At 38.5% G+C, this 26,710-nt stretch overlaps 2 protein-coding genes and 1 long non-coding RNA gene across 6 annotated transcripts in view; all 3 read right to left on the reverse strand.

Moving 5' to 3' along the window:
• The window catches only part of LOC116053031 (gamma-interferon-inducible lysosomal thiol reductase), an 8,503-nt gene extending 6,753 nt beyond the window's left edge, over nt 1-1,750 (reverse strand). For both annotated transcript variants that reach the window (XM_036006887.1, XM_036006886.1), the window contains exons 1-3: nt 1,534-1,750; nt 285-473; nt 140-211 (exon numbers count right to left, since the gene is read on the reverse strand). In XM_036006887.1, coding sequence (XP_035862780.1) covers nt 140-211; nt 285-473; nt 1,534-1,674 — 402 coding nt within the window. In that variant the 5' untranslated portion in view covers nt 1,675-1,750. The remainder of the gene's footprint in view (nt 1-139; nt 212-284; nt 474-1,533) is intronic.
• On the reverse strand, nt 1,044-1,491 carry LOC118496204. Its single transcript, XR_004898705.1, has 2 exons — nt 1,448-1,491; nt 1,044-1,137 (listed from the first exon to the last, which is right to left on the reverse strand). It is a non-coding gene; the product is annotated as an uncharacterized LOC118496204 (long non-coding RNA).
• An 8,310-nt stretch (nt 1,751-10,060) lies between the features above and the next one.
• On the reverse strand, nt 10,061-25,167 carry LOC116053059 (phosphatidylinositol 3-kinase regulatory subunit gamma-like). 3 transcript variants are annotated; one of them, XM_031303935.2, is made up of 12 exons: nt 25,013-25,167; nt 21,517-22,257; nt 19,735-19,875; nt 19,167-19,272; nt 18,866-18,964; nt 17,049-17,229; nt 16,752-16,874; nt 16,440-16,582; nt 15,848-16,024; nt 13,217-13,288; nt 12,568-12,729; nt 10,061-12,331 (listed from the first exon to the last, which is right to left on the reverse strand). In XM_031303935.2, exons 2-12 carry the CDS (start codon nt 21,761-21,763, stop codon nt 12,142-12,144), a joined length of 1,641 nt encoding a protein of 546 aa, XP_031159795.1. In that variant the 5' UTR covers nt 21,764-22,257; nt 25,013-25,167; the 3' UTR covers nt 10,061-12,141. The 3 variants fall into 3 exon arrangements, with proteins under 3 accessions (XP_031159795.1, XP_031159792.1, XP_031159794.1); XM_031303932.2 differs by having other exon boundaries at nt 16,752-16,877; XM_031303934.2 differs by having other exon boundaries at nt 16,752-16,877; nt 25,009-25,154.
• Nucleotides 25,168-26,710: the final 1,543 nt, after the last annotated feature.

Here is a 26,710-nt window from a genome sequence, read left to right on the forward strand (position 1 = left end):
TGAGCTAAATGTTGAAAATTTATCAGCTAAAAAATTGTAACCGAACTTTTACATTCGGCACCCCATAGAGGAACAGATCAATCAATCTCAAGTCGTCATTTTGTGTAGAGCTACAGTGCAGGTGATAAAACCTTCAAACCTCAATCATGTTTCCTTTGCATTCAGGCTCTCCATGCTGACATGTGAAGGGAGAATTTGCTGATGGAATCTCCTACGAGAGAAATGTCAACTTTAAGTAGGCATGCAATTATATTCATTTAAATTTATATATTTTATCTGTGTACCTTAGCGTTACCGTACGGGACCAGAGTGACGGCCATGATGTCCTGCAGCATGGTCCAAGTAGGGAAGAGCTGCTGGGTGATGAAGACTCTGCAGTCCGGACACAAACTCTCATAGTACAGAGTGACAGATACTGGAGGAACAGTCTGGTTTGGTCTGATAGCATTCACCTCCATACACTGCTTCTGAACCTACACGTGGAGAAAACAAACAAGACCATAACCTTTGATTCTAAAAAATCATAAGTTTATGAATGACATACAGGTTTAGTAAGCAAAGACATATGAACCCTGTATATTTTAAATTTTCATACATTTTTTTAGCTTGGTGACTATGTACCATGTTCGTCATGACAATAAAAAAGGATTTAAGAAAGCAAAAAGTAAACAAAACATCTATTAGGTTCAAATTTTGTGAAATCCTAATGCCACAAAAACAGTTTCTGTCCAAGATGAGATAAGGGTTAGGGTTAGATAAGAGCGGAGCAGATCCTGTTTTTTTTCTAAGGGGGGGGGGAATAAATTCAACAGTTTGGTTTAAAAACAAAACATTACATAACTAAAACATTTAAAGACTGCCTTGAATCACTGATTACTAGCCTTTTTTTGTCTCATTTAATTTTAAATTTAACATCAGGGTATCAAACCAGCATTTTTAAGACATCACTGTAGCCTCTGGTGTCTTACCAATAGGCATTTTATTTATGGCATTTTATACACCGATTGTGAAGCTTAACATTCAAAGTAAAACAAACTGTTGTGTTTTTTTCACTCAACTTTAAACTAATTAAGTGTTTGTGCGATTTGACCCAGAGCTGCTCTGCAGGTCACATGAAGAACCACTGGTGTTCAATTTCTGAAGCATGACTCTCATTTAAAACAGACAGGGAAGTTTTCATGTTTGGAACAGCGATGCTCATATTAATATTATGGTGTTCATTGTTCATATTAAATATATAAAAACACGTCATATTTAACATTTTAATCAATAGGCCTAAGTAAAAGTGCATCCCACTTACAGAGATAACCCAGAAGTAATATAGCCTAGGCCTAGTAAAAGATAAAATCCCTCTATATTTAGCTTTTATTGCATTTATTTTGCTTTTACATTATTGTCTAATAACATAAATCGGCCATTACTGGGGCCATTAAGCGTTTGTTTTCACTATTCATGTAATTATTTAAGCATTTTGCTGTGTGTCCAAATGCTAAAGATTGTAAATATAGATTCCAGTGTGTTTATTCTACTCACATTGCATGATATTGCTATCTCCAGGGATCGACACCACTGAGACGGCGGATAACGGCATGCCGGTTTGGGGTGGGACATCCCGGAGCTTCTCCGGTCAGTACAGGCGAATAAAATCACAGCCAACAGTGCCGAGACCTTCATGTTTGATATGAGGAGTCCGCACAGTCACCAAGGAGAGATGACTGATGCTGCTCCGCCTCCTCCCTATGAGCCGCCCAATCAGCTGATTAACGCCAGGTGTGGTTGACTGCTGCTGTTTTCAGGTGTTCTCTGAAAACTCCTGCTTCTGCCTCCGTAAATCGGAGAAAATTAAGCAGCTAAATATTATCTGTACGTCTGTCTATCGAGGCAGGAGGTCTATCCACAATTAAAATCATAATTACTGGCTGAATTATCAAGCGGTTTTCTTTGTTACAAATGCCGGACATATAGTAATAGGCTATGATATCCTAATCCTTTTTAAGCAAGTGGCTATCGTCCTAACTGTAGGCTAGCCTACACATTTATTAAAAGCTAACAATGTATGGTTCCCAGAACGTTCTGGGAACCATAAATTGTTAGCTGGGTAGCCTAGGCCTACTTCATTAAATTAAAAATGTGGGGTTTCATAACAAAACACTTTATCTGTGTAGCTTACGGGGCTTTACATAGATAAATAAAAAATACTTAAAGATAGCATTAGCTTTTAATAAATGAGTAGGCTAGCCTACAATTAGGACGATAGCCAATTGCTTAAAAAGGGCTACCTCTTATTAAATTAAACACATTCGTAATAGTAAAATATTGTAAAACATCGTTTTCATCAGTGAAATTGTATTCCTTTGTTGCTTAACTTTCGCATTAACATCAGCAGCACAAACGTTTGGCTTTTACGGTCTCACTCCGGGCCAACATGGCGGCGGCAGAGACCGATGCGGTATCTACGAATCTCCACGGCATAGACACTATTAACGGTTGCGTTGCTCAAAAAGCCACCAGGAGCTGTTAACGCTAACGTTCCCACACGATAGCGAGAAATTGAAAACTTTTGTTATTTATTTTTTCGATGAAAACACAGGCACAGGAAGGACCTCCGAAGCCCGATCGACCAGCAGCTGTACGAAGGATCGGGAGCTAACATTAAAAGAGTTAGCTAACAGTTGCTGGGTGGCAGCATTGACCTATATAAAAGGGTGGCAGACGAAGCAAGTGTTTCCTCGGCCATGCTGGTGGTGGATCTAGAGGGAACTCGGCTGGCCAGGACAAGAATGACACGGAACAAGAACATGACGGGCAGCAGCTTCATCCCAACAAAAATGGCGGGAGGGAAGCATAGACTGTATATAAGAAGGGAGGAAACTACAGTGAAAATGGTGATTGACAACTCAACACCAGTTAGCATTGAAAAGGTCTAGAAGGAACTCTTCTAAAGGTAAGACTCTCGACTCTGTATTGTGTTTGCTAATTGTAAACTATGTGTACATGCTGCATAGGTTTGTCCGGTAACAGGTTGCCAGTGGTGAAGTAACTAAGTACATTCACTCAAGGACCCGTCTTAAGTACAATTTTGAGGGACTTTACTTGAGTATTTCCATTTTCTTCTACTTTATACTTAATTACAATTCAGAGGTAAATATGGTACTTTTACTCCAACGACGTAAGTCGTTAAGTCGCTTTGCAGATTCAGGTGATTCATTCTAAATAACAAATAAATTAGTATCTATTGTTAAGACTGTATTGATCAATGGAGGTAAATTGACAAGCTAAATTACCCAGCGTAGGCCTAATTCAAGTTAACTCCGTCTTTACCAGCTGCATAAAGTTAGTTAGTATAGTTTTAACATTAAAGTGATGTCCACATAAATGGATCAATACTTAGAATCCAATAATATAAAATATATTATTCTGTAGGGGTGTAACAGTACGCAAAAGTCACGGTTCGGTATGTACCTCGGTTTTAAAGTCACGGTTCGGTTCATTTTCGGTACAGTAAGGGAAAGAAATGCAAACATTAAACTGCAGGTTGTTTATTACTATAAACTTTTTTTTAACAATTTGTTTACACTTTTGTTTTAAAGTGTTTGTTTGTTTTTGTTGTTTTGTTTTTTGTTTAAACACTTTTTAATAAATATAATAAATAAAATATATATAAAATAAAAAAAGAATAAGAAAAATACTGCTGCAAAGTTCTCCACTAAATAAAATACTCTGTCTCAAACCAATATCACATAATAAAATATAATGAAAAATATAAATAAATAACTATGGATTACAGTGCAGAATTACCAATCCCAGCTTGTCAACAACCGAGTATGGTCGTAGATCAGCTGCTATAAAAACACCAATTGCTTTCGTTATTGCGTTGGCCCGATCGGAATTAAACCGGCAAAGGTCTGTTTAAATGCCAACAGGAGCTGCGTTTGAATTACGGTCGTTTTTTTCCTTGTAGTAGTGATGTTCACACTCGCGTGATGCCTTTTCAAGTGCATTAGCAACGTCGGCACACTGCTTTCGTCTTATCGACTAGTCTTTGTCCGTTGACGTATTTCACTGGAAAACCGAAGTGTTCCCAAACAGGAGACCTTAATGATATGGGTGGCTCTTCGATCTCCGGCTTGTCCGTACTGTCTATGGGCTTGTCTGCATTGGCCATGATGCTAGCTAGCGAGAGGCTGGGCTAAAGCGTGCCGTGTATGTTGTTGTACAGCACGCGGTGTGTGATTTTTATTTTTTTCCCCAAACCACTTCAGCGGAAATCCCGCCCTGCAGTCGATTTCATTGGTTTAGGTTACAGTGACGTAGGTTAGTAGGTTTAGAGATCAGTGTTTGGTGTAGGCAATCTGTACAGTGTTTGACATATTGACATGACCAATGAAAACTTTAGAATCAGCTGCAGGGCGGGATTTGCGCTGAACACGGAGACTTCCGCCACTTAATATGTTCGTGTGGAAACACGAAAATTGACCTATGTTCCGCACACAAAAAATTGCGTTCGGCCGTTCGGTGCACACGTGCACCATACCGAAAGCCCTGTTCCGAAACGGTCCGGTACGAATACACGTACCGTTACACCCCTATTATTCTGACATATAGTTTTACATTTTAAAAAAATGAATGCATGAAGGAGTTTTACTTGTGTTTCTATACTGTGGTATAAGTAAAGTACTTGTTCCACCCCTGCTGGTTGCACATCCTGCTATTTGAGAATACAGTTTATCTTACACTTTCATCTTTTTGATACTGTATTAATACGCTGTTGGTGGTTATACCTTTTGTATTCTGGTGCTCAGTGGTTGGTAACCCATAATTGTTTTTTAATAGTGGCTAGGGTTGAGTACAGCAGCTGTTCAAGGTGTGAAAGTAAATAATTTAAACCATTATTATGTGCAGCAAATGTTTAAATCTAGGGTGTAAACTATGTTGTTTAATTGTAAATTAGGGCTGGGCAATATATCGATATTATATCAACATCGATATATGAGACCAGATATCGTGTTACATTTTGGATATCGTAATATTGTGATATGACACGTGTAGTCTTTTCCTGGTTTTAAAGGTTGCATTACAATGAAGTGATGTCATTTTCTGGACTTACCGGACTTACTGACTGTTTTATAATTTGCCTTTACCCACTTAGTCATTGTATCCTCATTATTGGTGATTATTTATCACAACTCTCATTACTACTACTACTGAACACTTCAATATGGCCACAATATCGACATCGATGTATTTGGTCAAAAATATTGTGATATTTGATTTTCTCCATATCGCCCAGCTCTATTGTAAATCTATGGTGTAAACCATAGTGTTGTATTGTGTTATGTTTTATTTTATTTAACCAGGTAAGTCCAATTGAGTTTGGAACCTCTTTTGCAAGGAAGATGGTGAATCAGTTAATCAATGTGCAGTAGACCTGCTAGATGCTTGTAAATCTGCAGTATGTGCTTCCGTGGTACAGTACATTGTAGTGTTTTGCTCTAGACTTATTATGTAAATAGTAAATTGATTGGTATTTGTGATGTAGCCTGTGGTGTCAATCAAACACCACATCTAACGAAAAGTGTTAAAAATCCTCAGCTTATCAAATAATACTCATAATTCATTAAACCATCTTCTCAAATTTATTTGGGGATCTGAAAGGACATACATGAACAATGATGTTCTGAAGTGGATAAAGTCAGGTTACCAACAAAAAATGTTTAACAACCATCAATTTTCCTAAATGAAACAAAAGCTATTTCAAAAAAGCTGAATGTTATTGCATAATCAATACATTAAATAAGCATGTACAATAATAACAATATTTTCTCACAGCAATTTGGCTATTACAAAGGGCAGCTTAATGCTTAAAGGTCCAGTGTGTAACGTGTTTAGTTGTTCATTATCAAAATCTGTGTTGCCCGTTCACAAACTTGTCCTTTTTCATGAATATTTACCACCACCATCAATTCCAAGTATTCCTTTTGGCTTGAAATTTTACATTTGCATTCGCATGAACTGGGGTAGACGCTCCATATTCATGCTCCATCTTGAAATACGTTAGCCGGTCAGGGACATACAGGACATACTGCTCCACCTTTCGCGTTTTCGCTGTCACATGATAAACTCATAGGTGCTGCTAATGCTGCTAATGGGTATCGTAGCTTCCCGGCCCCGACAAGTTTAAAGAAGGAAACATGGAGGACCGCACATATTCAAATTCCAAATTTCAGTAAACAGGAATCTTCTTCTTCTCCCAGAAAAAGAAAGAGGAGATTGAAAAGAGCAAGAGACCGGCTTTTTGAAGCGTGAAGGCTACCGTAGCTGTAATACGTACTTTGAACTGTGTGGTGCGAGAGAGTTGATTGTGATATATGATCTCAACGCTAGATGGGAGAAATTCCTACACATTGGACCTTTTAAGATTTAAGCAGAAGACGAGTCCATACAGCCACAATAAAAAAAAATAAGTCAGAGTTACAGAAACATCAAGTACTAGTATGTTGAATGTGTTGCAGAGAAAAGTAGAGGTATTTGACCATATGCACAGCAGCTCAAAGTGAAACAAAACCTGTCTAAATATATCAAGTCCCTGGATTTAAAAACAAAAACCAAAAAACTGATAAAGATTCTCCCATCTAACTCAGGGTGAGATGGTCACCCTATCTCCTAAAATGTTGTGGTTTGTGTTCAACAAATGTTACTGCTAGATCCCACAGTGTTTATGGCATGGAAGAAAGTTGATGGAGCCAAAAACTGTGTGAATGCAAATATCATTTACTAACCAACCTCCTTCCTCTTAACTTTACCCATAATCACACCAAACCTTTAGTAAACATAACCATTCCCATACTTACTAAACTTAATCTGTCCCCAACGTAATACCTGAACACGCACAAAGCCAGACCTACCTATACCTCTTATACTGTACCTAAATAACCAATTCCTTTAACTAAACACTATCTAACCTTGTACTTTAACACAAACCTAAACAACCTATTCACCACATTGATGTAGACCAATTCTGCAAAATACATTAAATTGCATTGATTGCAAACATTTTTGAACATTCAGTGCAAACGGTTTTTAATTATTTTTACTATATCCGTACCAGCCAATTACATTATGATTAAAGTTAGGCAAGTAAAACAACTTGATTAATCATCATCATTGAGACAAGTAAAACCCTATTCTCCAGTATCATAATCAAACATGTTACATGCCTTTCATAAGCCCAGCTTCCACACCCATACCCTGTGCTACTCTAAGTGGCACACTACTTCCTGCATCGTTGCTGAACATAGGCATTGACATGAATCGTGTCCTGAGGCACCGTCCAATATGAACTTCCTAGGGAGGAGGAACTGTGTAAAAATACCGTCCCCTCCTAGGAATTTAAACTTGCATTATTACCACTAAAAGGTCTAAATATCATTACACCAAAGAACAAGGTGGGTTTTTTTTGTCAATCCTGCATCTCACAATATCAACCCCTTCAAAAAATCTCATCAACCCAAGTAAATGGACTTAATTAACAAGACAACCAGTTAAAGGCATCCGGCTGGGTCTTATTTGTTTGAAGCCAAACAAAGCTGTTATTACCACATCATACATCAGTTAGACTCATTTAATCTTCCATGCCACAAATCCATTGCAACAAATCTCAACTTCCTTGGTGGGAGGTTCTATGGAGCACATTCTAAAAATAAAAATCTAAATGGCCATCACTTACTTTTCTTTTAATGCAGTTATAAACGATTTACAATGTTGAAAGGTCGGCAGGCAAGCTAAATGGCTTACCAAGATGGCTAGTACCTGGGTACTGGAGATTTTTCTTTCTTTCAACATGACAGTACTTTTTTAATCTGTGTATAATAATTCTATTAATATACAACAGCAAATGTATTGTGGTAATGGTTGTTTAAGCATTAGGGAATAGTGGTTATTATGAAGAATTTGTTGGACAGAACTACTTAGCATGATTGCAGTTGAAAATACATCATGACACACATTTTATGATATGAGACACCAATTATTCTCCTACAAAACAACAATCATTTTGAAATGTGTTTTTTAGTTATCTCTATTTCATTTGTTTGTACAATGCTAAAATTCTTAACTTACAAAAAGAGACAACAGAAAAAGACCAAATTGTGCACATACAATAACAAAACTAACTTTGCAGAAATAAATACTAAAGTGGACAGCTGATTAAAGAGACAAAAAAAAATCAGTGCTTTTATCAATGCTACGACATATCATTCTCATCAGCAACTTGTCCGTATTTAGCACCACCACCTGCTTCAGTGACAGGGTGGATGAAGACATGAAGACAGTCATAGTATCTCCACCTCACATGAGGTACTTGTGTGCAAATACTGTGCTTTAAATCTAAACCCAACAGAGCAGTGGTGTAGTCTTATGTTGTTTGTGCACATACAACCTGTAGGCCTACACCTTTTAACTGTAATACTGTTACAAAATTAACCTGGATATGTAAAGTGTCTTTTCTTAGAATTCACAATATTAAATACATTTATATTTCAAGTTATGGACTTAAATTAATACTTTAATTAATCCAATCAGTGTGCAAAAAGGTTGTTTTTTTTTAACGGACAGATGCTTTCTTATGGTTTCACATGCTAGACGTGCACCTTGCATGCCTTAAGTAATAATAGTAATTTATGTGCATCCATGTTTTCTGTATAACAGGTCACTATAAGATGAAATGAAATTGGAATTCAGGCTAACTAAAATGAAGATCAGCAGTCTGATGGCGGTGGGTGTGAGTCCTAAGTACCTTAACTTCACAGTATTTCCTTTTACACTACACCACTGGTACAGAATCCTAATTTCTACACAGGAGTGTAGTACTACATGTGCATAAACACTGGGTACTACAAAACAGCATTGGACCAACATTTAAAAAATGCACTTCTCTAAAGAGTAACCACATACAGGTCAAAAGTCCTGCATGCACTGCCATCTAGTGGTTGTGGCACACTCTGTCCACAACCTGTGCAGTGCAGCACTTAACTGTGCAACACTACATCACAGATTGATGTGGTCACAAGCACAACAAACCATACCCAACATGAAAGCTTCTCTATTTGCTTTGATAAATACGACATCACAGTATCACTCATACTGTATGACTGAGGTGATCTCGGAGAGGTGCATTTAAGGAAAACTACAGCAATGAGTGCTTAGCACCAATGATGGAGACAAAGCAACAACAACAAAACATAGAATACAGCTAACCCATCAAAGAAAGGTAACAAAACATATCTTTTTATAGCTGGTGGTGAACCTATAATACCAGAACTGGTATCAAAGTAGTACCCAGCCGTTATGTCCACATTTAAATTAGTAATACATATAATACTTAGATAATCTGTTACACAACGCTTGCATGCAAAATCAAACATTTACATCTTTACTGCCACAAAGAAGGAATTGGACACAACTTTTTCAACTCCCTTCATGACAATAAACACTCTGACAAAACTTATAGCGTCAAGTGTGCAGCAAGCATCAAGCACATGTTTGACTGACCACTGAGAGAGAAGTGTATTTAAAGGGACCCATTAAACAGGAAAATATATATTAATGGGTAACTCAAACTAACAATGCCATATATAAAGACTACTGTGTCTTTCCCCCTATAAAAATAGTTTAAACAACTTTCATTTCAGTTGTTTACATTATAGATGTCATTTTCCATCACCATTTTGAATATACCTCACACTTAAGGAGCAAAAAAAATCATCTCAGGTATGTTCTGCAGCTATGTACCAACATTTAACAAACAAGTGAATGTCAATATCATAATTTTGTAACATTTCATGGTAACATACTATATTTGGTCCACCATAGCTGGAATCATACCTTGTTAGCTAGTCGCTAATTAGCCAGCAAAGGTAGCTAACAAGCCTGCAAAATTGAAGCAGTCATGGTAATACTTTTAAGTCTTTAGGCTATATGTAAAACCAGTTCTTTAAACTCTTTTAAAATATGATCAGCCGCCATGTCTAAGGTTCACTTCAGTTCATGGCTAAAATTTAACAATTATTTTGTATTGTCATGTAGTGTAAGGTTAATGTAGCAACTGCTGGGGGAATAAAGTCTATTCGACACTCACTTTTACAAAATAGTTAAATATAATGATTTAAAAATTGTGCTATTATAGTAAAAAGCAACTACCTTCGATAATAATACTCTTCCTGAAGGTGCTCCAGAGTATTTATGCTATTGTAGCCTTGTATCCAGCTAGACACAACCTCAACATTTGGTTCATTAGAACATTGTTGTTGACACCCAACATCATACTCATGTAAGGGGCAAGAAATCTCTCCTGAGAGTAACACAATTAAAATTATGATGGCTGGAACAGGAACACTTAAGGGCACTTTTCAACCAGACCGAAATCTAAAAGACCTCTATAGTGTATATTATCGCTCCAGAGACCTATCAAAGCACCTGGATCACCAACTCCAACAAAAATCCTCAAAGAATATAGAAATAAAAAAAACAACTGACTCATCAAAGATTAATCTGAACCAGATTATTACCCATATACCTAAGTAACTGTGCTTATTTTGGGTTGATATTCCAAAATGTGCATGTACACAACACACACAATTACTTTCAGTATTGTCTGTTTATACCCGCTCATATATTAACACTTTAAAGTGTTAAACAGTGATCTTAAAGCCACACATAGATTACACAAACTTTAGCATGATTGTCCCATGTTTCTACAAAAAACCATCACCTGCCAACAATTTGATTGCTATAAGAACAAAAATATTCCACACATAGGAGCTAAAAGCAAAAAATACACCCAGAGGTAGAATCCATGAAATTCTTATTTTGTCTCCATGAAGATATTGTGGAGAATGAAGATGGCAGTAAGAAAATAACTTTTATATTCCTAACCACTGAAATAAAAACTTCTTTTCAACCAACAAAATCACTATGTAAAAATCAGTGTCTCACACATCTCCAGCTCTCATCTCTGTGCTTATGTATATTCTAGGTTGTCTTGTTTTGGATAAAGTGCTTGTGTGTCTCCTCAGTTTCTACACTACACTAGCCATAATGCACATGTGCTTGGTAGTGCAGCCCCCATCCTTAGCTCAGTTTCCCAGAAGCACCTTAAACACTGCAACTGCTGATTATATGGATTTAAGATATGTACTGTGGAGGGATGATGGCTGTTGCAGAGCATTAATTAGGATTGTTGGACAAAAATATATTTGAAATATAGAGACCATGACTTCAATACTCTTTACAATGTATATTTGCTTCTTAAATATTTATGATTTCTTGTACTTTCAGAAAAACAAAACAAAAAAAAACCCATCAACACTGAAATATGAAAGTTCTGGATTAGTGAATAACTTAAATCAGTTTCTCTTGAACAGGGAAATATACCTTCCTTTTTATACTTAAAAAGCAAGCCAAATTATATTTCTCTGCTTTGATTGTTTTACTTATAAAAAGCAGTTTAGTATCAGTATTCTGAAAGCTAGCTACTAGTATCCTGCGTTACCCTGATATCGTCATTACTACACTGTTAAGATTTTTGCAACTTTAATACCAGCATTAATTTGCTGCTGTACTATTGTTGTCATGAGTCAATATTTCAGTGCTACCTCAGTACTGCTGCAAAAGATTTAATTCAATGTTGAATTCAGTTAAGTACATAATCCCAGTTGTGTTTTGCAAGCTGTGCAGATGGCAAGTAAATGGGAATTTTAATATTAGGAACATTAGCTTTAAAAAAAAAAAAATTGCATTAGAACAGAGCTACAGTCCAAATGCAACCATTGTATTTAACTCACAAAGCTGACAATGAACTAATCAACCTTAAAACTACTGTGGAAAAGCTGTTAAATCTGTTCCAAGTAACTTAGCAAAGCATTCGAGTGATTGTGACAGTAATGCTTTTTGTTTGCTGTGACATCTAACCAGTGTAGGATTTTTAGATCTGAGCACTAAAACTGTTTCTGGAAATTCTCGTATGGTAATGACACTAACCCGTACTCTGTTAGAGCCTGGTAACAGTGTCCACGTTAGTGCCTCCGTGGTGCAAATACAGTGAAGCTTTGGGAAAGTGCCATCAGGGTGGCCTGCTGGTGTGTCTCAGCTGGGCTGCTGGCCGAGAGCGGGCCAGGCCAGGGTTACATTCAGCTGCTGGTTGTGTTGGATCAGGGATGTGTGTCGATAATGGAGGACCAGCTCTCTTAGCGATGGGTATAGGTTGTAGGGCTCAGCGAAGCCGTACCCTGTGGATGTCCTGTAGATCACACAGTGCTTCACATCTCCATCCACACTGCATGAGACAAAATATATAATAATAATAATAATAATAATAATAATAATAATAATAATAATAATGTGGATTTTTTTTAAGGTTGTTTGGATGCCTACATCCAACACTCAAAAGGTTAGGAGTCTAATCTGCACTGCACTTACTTTTGGTAAAAATGTATGATCCATTAGGATTAGAGAGGGGCAAAATGTTGTGATTTTTAAATGCCTAGAAGATGCAAATCTGATGGTACTCACACAACAGAGCAGGCGAAGGATCCTCTCTGAGTCTGGCTGTCTCTGATTAGGAAGGTCCCGTCTCTCCTCCCCTTCAGCAGCTCCTCTGCCTCCTTACGTCTCATACCACCAACGTACCAGTTCCTCTCTTCCTGGTCGATATCATCTGCCAGAGTGTATGGGCTAGAGGATGATGAGGAAGTGGAAGGCTTGGATTAGCTAGGAAATATATTTTAGCTCTTATCTGATGCCTTGGCACATGAATGTCATGACCTGTCCTTTGAACAAATGTGAGCAACTGAACCTTGGTTCTTTGCCCTATGCTAATTTATCATACCATCTTTATTATTTATTATTAGTTGCCAGTTAGTAAAAGAAGATACGTAGCATGTGTTTTAATGCATGTATGCCATTTCATTTTTAAATAATAGAATATAAGGCAGTTGGTATCTCTGTATACATCCTTCGCTGCCATACTTTACTCTATCTGTACATGGCACAGATGTTTGCATGCGTCTGTGCATGTTTCAGGACCTGCACACAGAAGCATGTTTCAGATTTTTGTGAGTGGCAAGTAAAAAAAATAGAAATAGCAAAACATTCTTGTAGATTATGCAGCTTTCTGTTTTAATTAAACAACTATAACTCTAGAATAAATGAGGATACTCACTCTTCTTCTTCATTCCTGATACCCAACCAATCATTAATCTGGCTCTGCCTAGTACCTTGCTGGTTGAGCCAGCTGAAAAATGGACAAAACACAGTAAAAAAGGCTGCAAAATGTTGATATTTAGAAAAGATGTACCCTGTCAGTTCTTATGTTTCATGATGTTGGATGATATATATAAAGATAGCAGGTGACAGAAGATAATACAGAAGGCTTTTCTAATAGCATGATCTGTGGTAAAACTGCTCTGTGCTGGCCATTCCATTGATTTCCTATGGGGAGATTGCCACCGAGCGCTGCGCTCGAAGTTCAAATTATTTCAACTTTGACCTCGTTGCTGCTGACCTTTCAAGGCACAACCAATTCCAGACGCAATGATGACGTATACCTGCGCTTTGCTTCTCTGCTCTGCGCCCTACCTCGCGATTTTACAGCGGTCATGTGTAGGTGGGTTTTAAGAGTTGTTAATGCATAATAATGTCAGCAGACCTTGAGTTTTGCTTTATTTGTTGTAAAGTAGGAGCACCTGTCTATGTAAAGACACAAGGCTTGGTGTGTAAACCTCTTATTCGCAAAACCTGAATAGGGCACATCTGCTTATTTGAATTTACTGAAGACAAAGAGTCAGCTAGAAAGACACATCTTCCCATCAGGCTCATGATAAAGCCCAGTGCTGAGCATACTGGAGATTCACAGCTGTGGCTACATGGATGAGAACAGCTGATTGGGGTTTCTATGTTTACAACTCAGCTGTGGCACTGGTATGTGACAGACTGTTTTGAACTACACATTTTATCAGTCATATATCAGATAGTTTTCTTCTCATCATAGCGTATAGAGTTATGAGCTGTACCTGCTTGATACACAGTACAGTACATCCAGAAGAGTGTGGTCACTATCACAAACACTTAATTTATTCTGACTATACATTCATTTTGCAGTCGCTGCCCCCTTTTACTTTGTAGTACATGCTGTGCACGAAGCTTTATCCTTTTTTGCCTTTTTATGTACGTGATATATATTTTAATGAAAATAAATGTGTTTAGAATATAAAATCTCTAATCTAAAATTAGCAAAAAAAGTAAGGAAATTTGTGTTTGGTAGATTATTTCCCTGTGGTAACAATGCTTTTTGGCAATAAATCTTATACCGTTGGAAAGCCTGTTTAGTTCCCTTTGGAATGGTGCCCCATTTGTAAGGAACATGCATTTGTGGGATGAGCAGCAGCACTGAGTATGTGGGTTGTGCGCATGAAAGATTTGCCAAATCTTCTCTACCAATGCATACAGCTTATTCTGCCATTGACTCGTTTGGTGGATTGGATGATTGACATATTGGCAATTGAACAATTTATTCATTTCACAAACAGGAGCCTCAGTAGCGTGTGGAAGAACCATACACAGCCACAACAGCCTGGCACCTCCTCCTCATGCTGGTCACACACTGCTGTGGGATGGCATTCCATTCTTCAACCAGCATTTGTCGCAAGTCAGCCAACGTGGTTATGTTGGTCACTCTGGCACGAACAGTACACCCAAGCTGATCCATATAATCAGCAGTACTGACCTCAACTAGCCTAGAAATCTAGACGCACCCTAGCGGCAGCAAATTTAATTTGCAGCCAGGGGGGGTCTAGGCACTCTCCGTTGGCTTGCGAGCTGGAAAAACCAAACTCTGGTCAGGCCAATCACATCGTGTATAGAGTCGATGGGCGGGCTTATGGCTTCTGCTGCTGGGAACAGCGGTCTTCTGGAAGACTTGGAGTTAAGCTTTTCTTTGAGAAAAGAACAAAGAACGGCACTGAAATCATTCTTAAAAAAGGAAGATGTGTTCGGAGTTTTGCCGACCGGATACGGCAAAAGTTTAATCTGTCAACTAGCTTCGCTACCTTCTTCGTTGCTCTGCCTGGTTGTAGCGCTATCCTATTGCGTGCAGAGGGAATTTGAAAGACAACCGTTTATCCCGCCCCTCGGATTGAGCCCTGTCAATGGTGAGTTCCCAGACCCAACATCTTGATGTGGGTCTGGCTTGTCAGGCTAGATCTCAACCCCATTGAGCACTTGTGGGATCAGCGTGACCAACACAACGACGTTGGCTGACTTGCGACAAATGCTGGTTGAAAAATGGGATGCCATCCCACAGCAGTGTGTGACCAGGCTGGTGACCAGCATGAGGAGGAGGTGCCAGGCTGTTGTGGCTGTGTATGGTTCTTCCACACACTACTGAGGCTCCTGTTTGTGAAATTAATAAATTGTTCAATTGTTGATTGTTCTTGTTTCTTCAAACTTCAATCATCCAATCCACCAAACACCAAACTAGTCAATGGCAGAATAAGCTGTTTGGCAATGGCAGAGAAGATTTGGCAAATTTTTCAGGAGTGCAACCAACATACTCAGCGCTGCTGCTCATCCCACAAATGCATGTTCCTTACAAATGGGGCACCATTTGTAAGGGAACTAAACAGGCTTTCCAGCGGTATGAAATGTATTGCCAAAAAGCATTGTTACCACAGAGAAATAATCTACCAAACACAAATTTCCTTACATTTGTGCTAAGTTTATAATATGTACATACATGCATCCACCCTTTTAAAAACAGACCTACAACATCTAGAACATGCGGTGTTGAACTTACAGCAGGTATTGATCTCTGATCTTCCTGAGCTGCACAAGGTCGGGCTTCAGGCTGTTCATTTTCTTGTCGACCTCCATGTGAGCCAGCGCCTTCCTCCTCAGCTCCTCCTCCAACTTCTTTTTGCTGTTGTGGATCTCCTCCACCCTGGACTGCAGCTCATCGGAATTGCTTTGAATCCTGGGAGGAGGAGGAGGAAGAGAAAGAACAACTTGAGAAAACAATTCAGAGTCTGCTAGTATGGTGTGCCTGCTAAATGAGCATGACAGCACTGAGTATCTTTTTTTTTTTTTTTTTTTTTTAAAGATTATTTTTTGGGGGCTTTTCCCTTTTATTATAGTGACAGTGGATAGACATGAAAGGGAGAGAGAGGGGATGACATGCAGCAAAGGACCGCAGGTCGGATTTGAACCCAGGCCACTGCAGGACTCAGCCAACACGGGGCGAACGCTCTTACTGGGTGAGCTAGAGGCCGTCCCGGTATCTTTAATTTAGATTTTACCTTTAACTTATTTTCTTAAAATGCAGAAAATAAGTAAAACGGATAAGACAAAGTGACCAAATTGGAGAAAAGGTTTGGTATTTTAAAGCATACGTGTCTGAATCTGTACTGCTGTCTATTGAGAGGAACATGTCGATGTATTCTTTGCTGTAGCGTTCTTGAGTTTCACACTCCTCCTCAAAGATCCGAATGATTTCACTGAAAGCCTCTATGGCTGTCCGCTTGCTCTGCAGCTCCTGGTGAGGAAAGACAACAAATCTTTACTTAATGTTCAAGGCCTCAAAGTTAAGGCTCTGTTGTGGTAAAGCAATCAGAGGTAAAATATTTACTTAAAATACGTATATTGCTTTTAACCCACGGATTTATTTAGTAAATGAAGTCTCAGTGATTTGGATGCTGTTGTACCTGGGAGGTTTGGTTAAACTTCTCAAACAGAAGATCATACTCTTTGCTCTTCTCTTTGTATTGATCCTGAAATATCCTCAGCTGTTCTCCAACTGCATCAATGTCAACTTCCATCACAACCTGCTGCTACAGACAAGAAATGCAGCCAAAATCTCGTTTAGACCAACATAATTTCAAATCAAATCATAACAATAGACCTCCTCTACAATAAATAAAATTGCTATAACGGTATTTAGTAATTATATAGTTGTAATATAAGACGGCATACATTCAGAGTTCAGGGCCTCATAAACCCACCTGCTGGTATCTGGTTATGGGGTAAAGTAGCCGCGTGTCCAGTTTAGAGTTGTACTGGGCCAGAGACTTGTTCTGATAGTACTGGATCAGGTCCACCACAGAGGGAAAGACCAGTGGCTCAGAAAAGCCGTACTTCCCCCCATGATGGTAGATCTTTATCAGTCTGTTGGAGCCATCTTTCCTGCAAAAGTCAAAGCATAACTGTCGCACAAAGCTGCCAATACCAAACATTTCACAGACCCTGCAGAACTCAACACAAATGTTGCTGGTGCAAGATATATTTACTCTAATGCAGACAGGAGCAGCCGGTCAGCATCGTAATTTTGGGATCATCGTAGGATGAATTTCAAATATGGAAACATGAGAGAGGCATTTCTTATTGGGCTTAACCACTGATGTAAATGCATTGTCTCTAAAACCCAACCACCGTTCTGCACAGACCTCTACCTGGATGCCAACTTCCAACCAACACAGTGTAATCACTACACACACACACACACACACACACACACACACACACACACACACACACACATATATATATATATATATATATATATATATATATATATATATAGTATATATATATATATATATATATATATATATGTATGTATGTGTGTATATATATATATATATATATATATATATATATATATGTATATATATGTAGTATATATATATATATATATATATATATATATATAGCAGGAGCCATTTGTAAGGTGTAAGAAAGGGTGTTGACTGGAGCAGGTCTGTTCCCTCAGACAGGTGAGACGGATGACTGGAAAAACTAGATTGAAACGCATCCCGTGTAGAAAGGGTGTTAAATTGCTGACCGCTGGAGTCTGGGCCAAAGGCTAATCAACAAAGCTTTATATCTGAAACCTAGTCTGTCTTGATTCAACTAAATTTAGACTCTGAAACCAGACAAGTAAAGTTAGACTTTGAAACCAGGAAAAAATAACTGACGTCTGAGTACATGTATTCAATTTGGAGAGAACATAGTTTTCCCATGAGATGCAGAGTTCTGATAATTATAATATGTTTAGCAGCTTAAACACTTCATTACACATGTAGAGCCCTTAACTTTTTTTTGCATCAACTGGGGCTGTGACAGTATGGCTTTTTTCTTACCGCGATGAAGCAATATATCAACACGTTATGCTGCTCCGCAGCACAGCAGGCTAGCAGCTGAGCAGAGAGAGAGGGCAATCCGCTAACTTCTTGCTCTCTCTACCAATATTAGCTGCTCGGTTTTAACAATGTTTTACAAAACGTGCATGCAGGCTGAAATTCAACTGTAGTGTTTTGTCGGGATTAAGCTATGAGCAGAGGAAAACTCAGCTAATCGCTGGGTTAATTTATGCAGTGTAAAGTGCAAGGGTTAAACACTGCTGCAGCACTATACCGTCCATCTCAGCTGAGAATGGAGAAATTTCTGGCTGAGTCCTTCCCTTCCTTTTTGTGTATTATATATTCAATTGTCTTATCTGTTGATATCACAAGTAAAAACATTTAAAATAATGGACACACACAAAATTAATCCCCCATATTTTTAATGGACTCTCTATCCCCTATGTGCACGATAGTGATGAGCAACTTAAGTTTTTCTTTTTCCTTTTCCAGAATCCCTTGAACATAGTCAATGATGATAACTATACAATGAATATTGTGTTTAATATATATTTATATCACACAACATATCCACTTCTGTAACTTTAACCACCAGAATAATTGAAATCCAAAAAATGCAATTATCATCACGGCCTAGCATCAACTGTGCTCACAACACAAACTAGTTAAAAAGTAGTTACCTTAGTGTGAGAGTGTATTCCCCCTTAACCTTACTGGAAGCATCTCTGACCAGGAACGTCCCATCAGGAGTGTTTCTCATCATCTCATTTACTTCCTCTCTGGACAACCACAAAGGACAATAAGGTTTCAAACTGTTCATGTAGGAAAACAATTTGCAAATGATTTTCAAAATCCTCAAACTTTTAGATATTGTAAGAACTTGAAGGAATTTGCATGAAAAAGAAACCGGTTAATGTGCTGTATTATATCAGCAGGGTGATAAATAAAAACATCAACACGCCATATGAAAATATTCAATACCTCGAGGTATTTCCCCAGTACCACTCTGCATTAGACAGATGGTTGTCATCAGAGCTGGAGTCACATGCTGCCATCGCTTTGGTTTTGTTGTTCTTGGGTTGAAGTTCTGATCACAAAGGCAATAAAACTTTGTCTTACGAATACAAATTCAGAATTGCAAACATAGAATTTGTGTCATATTTTAATCAAAAGCAAGTTACCAAGTAGGCCTATTCTTTGATTTCTTTGTTTTATTATTATGATAATAATTTAACACAAATTTTAATAATACTACTTTCTTAAAAGATAATCCGTCATAGTCTCCATCCTTTTATCTCTTTTCACTCATTATATAACCATCTTTTTCTTATCGATCAACAACAGGCATTTTTTGTTTTGATTTTAAAAATGACTAAACTACCAAACAGGAGAGGCAGTAAATTAGCTAAAATTATGACTATAGCAGTTTTGTGCTAACACATTTGTTGCATATTTTCCCTTTTTTTTCTTTGGAACAAAAGTGATTAAATATGCTACAAAAGATCTGTTACACTTCTAACAAGCAGAGCAAAGAGATGCTGGAGAGTACCTCCTTCCTTGACAATGTTGGTTCTTAGTGCAGGAAACACATCATCAGGATCAACAGGGGAGGAAAGGTCTTGCAGGAACGCTGTCAGGGTGTGAGACTGAGCCTCGCTGTCGCTTTGGCCCATCTCAGGATCCAAGAACTCTGCAACATCAAACGCACAACAACCTAGTGTTACTCCTGATGTCAGTTGTGGCCGGTCTGTACAGTATGTGGCTATCTGTACTTTGTGGCTGTTGAGCACACACTGCTGGCCCACTGACAAGGACTCCAGAGGGAGATATCGATGTGTTGCTTAGTCTTGCACCATGTGGGAGAGTCTGTCCGGGCTAGTCTGCTGACAGGTGACACTGTCTGACTGCCTAAAATACCAGAACAGGCACTCCTCAACACTCAGGCACACTCGGCCAGATTCAGTGCTGCTTAGTGCTCGACCTCGCCTTGCTTTGCCTTGCCTCGCTAACAAACAACAGCTGTCTGCAGCGAGATGCCATGTGGGCCTGTGGCTGTAGGAAAGCAGGGGAAGGTGAGAACCTGTCTGTCAGGCATTTCCTGAAAGCATTACATTTATGTGTGAATTGTTTGTGTTTGCTAGTATGTGGTTATGCAACACATGCGTTGATACAAATGTGTGAGATGTGTGCTGTTAGCAGTTGATGTAAATCATCCCTTCAGCACTTGTGATGGCATGTCTGGAGATGCATTGAATTGCTGCTGCAGACAGAGCTGTATGTTGGAGGAATCATACGTATGCTGTTGTAAAAATAGAAAGGGCGTAAACTCATTAACCCAGGGCCTATAAACAGTGAAGCTCTGTCAAAACTTGCCTGGTATAAAAACCTAAGAAAAGCTCTGCATTTAATACACCTTGAATGTTGGTACATCATTTAACTCACTAAGCCTTTGAAACTATGTGATCCCAGCTGCTAACATTTCTCTTGGAGTTTTTCACATACTTGTTCTCTAGAGCTAAAAGGATTAGTCGATTAATCGGTTGACAGAAAACTAATTGGCAACTATTTTGATGATTGACTAATTGTTAGTAACAATCACAACAACAAAAAAAGCCAAACATTCTCTGGTCCTAGCTTTTAAATTGTAAGAATTTGCTGCTTCTTTTTAGTCATAAAAAACTGAATATCTTTGGGTTTTGGACTGTTGGTCATAAACTGTCAATATGAAGATGCCACTTTGAGCTTAAAGAAATTTAATAAAGTAACCGGCAGATTACTTGTAAAGCTTATGAACACCAAAGTCTGAAGAACGGCTTCCCAACTTGGGAAATGGGACCTTCTGAGGAGTATGTGAATGCACAATTGGCCTTGGCATAGGTCTTCACTCTCTGAGTGCCATTCAAGTTATGAATGTTTTGACTATGTGTCTAAGAAATCTGGAGCCTCAGTGACTATTCCAATGGCAACAGAAGAGGTGCCAATCAGACCTGTGGCAAATCGAAAAATCTTTCTTTCAGGCAAAAATTATTTAAAGAAATACTGCCTCATATTTGTCTGTATGACACAAACTGGCATTAGATAAATGTTATTATTCCTTACAGACAAGAATGTTTTAAGACTTTCTAATTGCTCATTAAATGCTGCGGAGGTTTGATTTGGAAATCTGCTTTAAAAGGATGAGAAGACTCTAGCAATGCCAAAATTTTTGAGATTGTTTCTGCAGCATTTTCTTATCTATTTACTATAATTGTTCAGATGCATCACAATTACTATAAGCAAAGTTATGTCAGAATTAATGCTTAAAAATGCTTAGTATAGCACCAAATCTTACCTTGAACTGCTGGTGAAGGCTCAGGCCTAGTAGCCACGGATATGTCTGTCTGCTGTCGTGATTGGTTATGCGGTGGTGATGACATCATCACAGAAAATACAGAATGAGGCTCAGGATTATCTCCCATATGGTTGGTGCTCTCGTTGATGACCACAGCCTCGTCCCTGAGATGGAGGGATGCTAGTGATGTCGTTGGGAAGTCTTCTGCGCAGTTGAGAGCTCTGAGATGGAAACCTTTTTCTGCCATTTTCACAACACGGACTGAATAGTCCAGCTAGGTTTTTATTGAGGTGGTGAAGCAGTGGGATGTTAGGTGCCACGGTGCTGTTGTTCTCATACTATCATCTTACAGTTAAACTCATAGCTGAGGATAGAGAGGGTGACGGTGCAGAGTTCAAGGCTGCCCTGTGTTGTGGAGGTAGAGCATGTTTCTCAGCCTGAACCCCCAGTTAAACCTCATCACAGAGCAGAGCGATGACATTGCCAGTAGATCCTGTGTTTTCACTTTAATGTACTCAGTGGGAGTTTTCTTTGTTCTGCTTCACAGTCATTCCCCTAGAAGGATTCATACCTGGAAGCTACCCAGGACAACCACAGTTTGTTACTGAAAAGCTGACTGCCTGCTGCATATACACCTTGACACTAGTTATTGAGCTGTACACCAACTGGAGAATGAGGGACTGAAGCACCACTTTCTGATTTCTTCCTCAAGGACTCGTGCATCATCTCGTGTCAGAAAACCTTAAACAAAAAAGGCACAAAGAGTTTGAGAATCAATACTGTAAATTGGGAAAATAGGCCTTTTTGAATGTAAAACTTCTGGCCAAATAATGACATAATAATCTGCGCTGCTTCACAACTCTGTTCTCTGTTTGATATTTGGGGCTGTCAAACCCTTATTTATTGCCGCTTCATGTTCCAGACTTGCTGCCTAGTGTTAATGCTCAGTAATTTTGAAATTTAACCTCTGGCATTATCAGTCTGAGTACTTTTAGAGGCTTCCTGCAAAAGAGGTTAAATAAACTCAATCATTGTTACTGACATGTTTATGCACTGAAATGTTAGACACTATTTTCTCTGATAGGTGTTACATAGCGTAAGAATAAGAGAATATTGTAACTATAATTGTGAGCCATACATTTGTCAACTGTCAGATTTTTCCATAACGTTTATATTGTGTCTCATATCCATTTACACATCTGGTTGTATCAGACCAGTGTGGGAACTGCTTTGTGGCAATATTGGGGGTTTTACATGACTTTTGCATGATGAAGTAACTTGAATTGTCAGGTAGTTATATTTACTTGATTAATAAATAACAAGACATTCCTTTCTGGTTATTTCTGGTTTCATAATTGATTTGCAGGACATTTGAGTGAGTGAGAGAGAGAGAGAGAGAGAGATCTCTCTCTAAAATGACGCATACTGCACCATGTTTGAAGACTATATTAACATCACCGACTCTTAATGTTCACTGTAATCAAGAGGAGCAGGTTAATTGCAGACCAAGCTGTATGCAGAGGCTGGTTTTATCCAGCACAATCCAGACTGAGTAGTAGTGAATGTCTTTTTTTGGTACAACTTGTGAGGAATTCCCAATCCTAAATAAAAATAGAAAACTAGCAGTCATCTATCAGAAAAAGCTGTTAGAACAAGTCTCAGAAAGTATTATGAAATATGTAAGAGGTTAATTTGGAAATTAAATACCTGGTCAAAAGACAAGATCTGCTCTAACAGAATGACTGGAAATGTCTTTAAACAGATTATATGTTACAATGAATATCATGTTGCTCCAGCACTGGACCTTGTTTGTCCCAGGATCAACATCCCAAGAATAAACTTGTAAATTGAATTATCTCACAAGGATGTCTTTCTTTAAAGATAAAGACATCTTTCCTCAGACATACACCTTTTTACCCCTTGCGGTGCGTCCTTGAAATTAAAAAGAAAAAAAAAGTCTGCACGTAATGTCCAAGAGAGTATAGAATATTGCTGTTTGGGATTTCATGGGATTTTTCTTTTTGGGAATTCTGCGTCAAAGATTTTTTATATAATGACTGTACAGTTAAATCATGAAACCCATTTCATGGTAAAGAATTCAGGGGGACTGTGGCTAAATCCTCCTACCAAGCATCTGAGATTAGTCAGCGGTTTATTATCCTCCTATACCCTTTACAATGTGACATCCTATTGAAGAGACATCAGATGGGGTATCTACACTACAAGAGGAAAATGACCATAACTTTATTTTAATCAAAATGTATTTTAATGAAAGATCTGATTTATTTTCTTTCTTTTTTTTGTAAACATGATGGATCCGATCCCATCACAATAGATAAGGTTTTAACAGAAAAACAAGATGTCATAGTTGCTGTAACTCTAAACTGCAACTGAAAACAACACAGTAACCTCATTTAACTTCTTTACTAAATCTTTTTTTATTTACAAAATCTGGACAACTAATCCTTATCAGCATCAATTTAAGGTATCGGAGGTATCGAAAAAGCTTTAAAAATACAGATTATGTGACAACTCAAATTCACTTATCTGTATTGTTGCTGTTAGTAGACACATGACTTAGAATGCAGTCTGTTTCTATTAAAGAAGCATACAGTAGTATCTAAATTTACTGAGTGATGCAACATTGCAGATTAAAAATCGAAGCACTGGGAATCGCGTCGGCATCAAAATACTTTCAATGGTACAGAACGATAAAGTCTTCGCGGCCCGACATTCACAGACATTGTGTCCGTAGACACGATGCAGGATACTAAACATGATATCGACAAAATCCTGCGATCTTTATGACATAAGCCAATTTTCTCGTTTTAATACTTTCCTGACAAAAAAAAACAAATTTCCAGTACACATCCATCTGGGACGACACAACTGGGTTATTTCATTAACAACCTTTTTTGACATCAATATGATTGTTGCTATTTATGTTTGTAAGTCAAAAAACACTGTCCAGAACTAGGTTGTGTTTTAATGATGACCTAATCAAAACAAAGTAAATGGTGTTTGGTGGATCAGTTAGAAATTGGTGGATCAATTAGGAAAGGATTGGTAAAAAACAAGTCATAAAAATCTCTTAATGTATTTTGCATTTTACAGTAGCGTTCTGCTGAAAATGTCACGTACTTTCAGAGTGTCAGGCAATTTAAATTGTCAATTCACCATCCAACAGAAAATGACGAAGGTATTTATTTTGCTGATGACCGTCCTTTGAATGTGTTTTTGTTAAATATTCGGTCGTAGTATGTTATCCAACAGTGTTGCATTCCAAAAACGGGGCGACTGATGTACGCCATATTTCCTCCAACGCCTTCAAGCTTTCCATCGTCCCATACCTAAGCTTGGAATGACGAAGCGATATGAAGGCTGAACATGCACGGAACTTTCAAAATGGCAACTTCGGGTGTAGATAACATCTGAACAGCCTGAAAAAATGAAGCATCATCAGGAAACTCCGCAGGACGGGACATTACGCACCTACCTGGGCCAAGACAGAAGGGACCGGGCGGCAGAGAAAGCCAACGTTTCATCAAACTCCATTAAGCGGCGAAGAGACGTGGCTGGACACACACGTGGCTCAGATCAAACCAACCACCGGCCTCGGTCCTCACGCCATCCAATGTCCTCCACCCCCCCCCCCCCCACCCCCCCCCACCCCCCCCACCCCCCGCTCCTCCCATCCTGTACTGCCTCTCCGCCTGTGTCCTCCATCTTTTAAAGATCCTCTCCACTTGGTTGTTGTCCGTCCCCTCTGAGTGCCACATTTTCCCACGATGCCATTCCTCTGGGTATTTCCTCTCCTCTTCTCCGATAGACTTCATGTCTTCATAAAAGTCAAGCCTTTTCCAAGACAGTTCCCACTTTGTTTTTACTTTTACATGTAATGCACAGAAAAAAAAATCTCCACTGATCTGTGGGGTGCAGTATAAAAAAAAACTATAAAAATGTATACAAGTATGAAAAAATCTATAAAATGTATGTAGGTTTTAGAGCTTGTGCAGGTCAAGGAAAGGCAAAAGTAAAAGCAGCTCTACTCTTCGCATCGTAACTCTTTTTTACAGTTTGAGAGCACAGTGTGGATGCACAGTGGGGGGACAGAAGCATGAGAATGAGTCGGTGGGAAAAAAAAACTCGTATATAAATAAATAAGGGAAGGATGCCACTGTTGCTATACAGAGCGAGGGGCTTAGTGGTCTCCTGAAATCCTATTGGGCGGCCTGTTGCCATGTGCTCAGGAGTCAGCAGAGATGCTGCTAACAAATCAAGGAAATGTTCTAATATTAGACTGTATGTATCTAGGCAGCGGGAGCCCCTGACCTCTCAACTCAGCCAACGTTGCGTTCCACTTCACAGATCAGCATAATGAAAGAAGTAGTGTGGAAGTAACTGGTTAAAAAAATGTTACGGCACTGTAGACAAAACAGCAGACACAGCCCCCCACCACCCCAACTACCTCCATGATATTCCAGTCAGTGCAGTTACAAACGGACCGAAAGGGAGAAAACGGATTCATCTTCTGTTGATTTCTGATATTTATGAAATACAGATACATGTTGTTGTTTTGCATTTTGGTTCTCTGGGCAATTTGTAGAGCATCCAGTTTGTGAAATATCTTTTGTTATTTAGGTGAAATTTGCTCCATTTCTTACAGGTTCTGCTGTAATAAACTACAGTAGGTCCATGCATTAATAATGAAATAAATTGTAACTGGTGAGCAAAGAAAAAAGATTTTTTTTAAAGAATGCTGCCTATTACGCTGCCCTGCTGGTGTATGTTATTTTACCCTATACCCTGCATTTGTTATATATTTTATGAATAATATTGTCATACATTATTATCTTCTTATTAAGCTGTTTTATACTGTCTATATTGCTAATTATTCAGATAAACTTATTACATGAATTGCTTTCTACCTCTTTATTTTGAGGCCATGGCTTCTAGCGGTGTATTTCCAACACATTCATCGTCATGTATTTATCTGCTAATTATCTGTTTGTACATTTTATTTTGGACAAAATTTAATAGAATTGAATGGCTTTCACATCCCAAAAAGTGATATTATGGAGCTCAGTAGATATGTGCAGCTTTCCTGTAAAAGGAAAACATTGCATTATTGTTATTGCTATCCACTATATGGTTATGTGATCCTCGATTCTTTTTAGGCTCTTGAAATCTGAAA

The sequence above is a fragment of the Sander lucioperca genome, chromosome 11, assembly GCF_008315115.2.
Source record: "Sander lucioperca isolate FBNREF2018 chromosome 11, SLUC_FBN_1.2, whole genome shotgun sequence".
Taxonomy (NCBI): domain Eukaryota; kingdom Metazoa; phylum Chordata; class Actinopteri; order Perciformes; family Percidae; genus Sander; species Sander lucioperca.

What these genes read in the sequence shown, in the direction of transcription:
- LOC116053059 (XM_031303932.2), bottom strand. Translation starts at nt 21,763, where the DNA reads ATGGCAGAAAAAGGTTTCCATCTCAGAGCTCTCAACTGCGCAGAAGAC. An exon ending in TACTGGGGAAATACCTCGAG is followed by an intron (nt 18,965 to 19,166) that starts GTATTGAATATT and finishes GTGGTTGTCCAG; the next exon opens with AGAGGAAGTAAATGAGATGA. An exon ending in ATCAGAGATCAATACCTGCT is followed by an intron (nt 13,289 to 15,847) that starts GTAAGTTCAACA and finishes TCCATTTTTCAG; the next exon opens with CTGGCTCAACCAGCAAGGTA.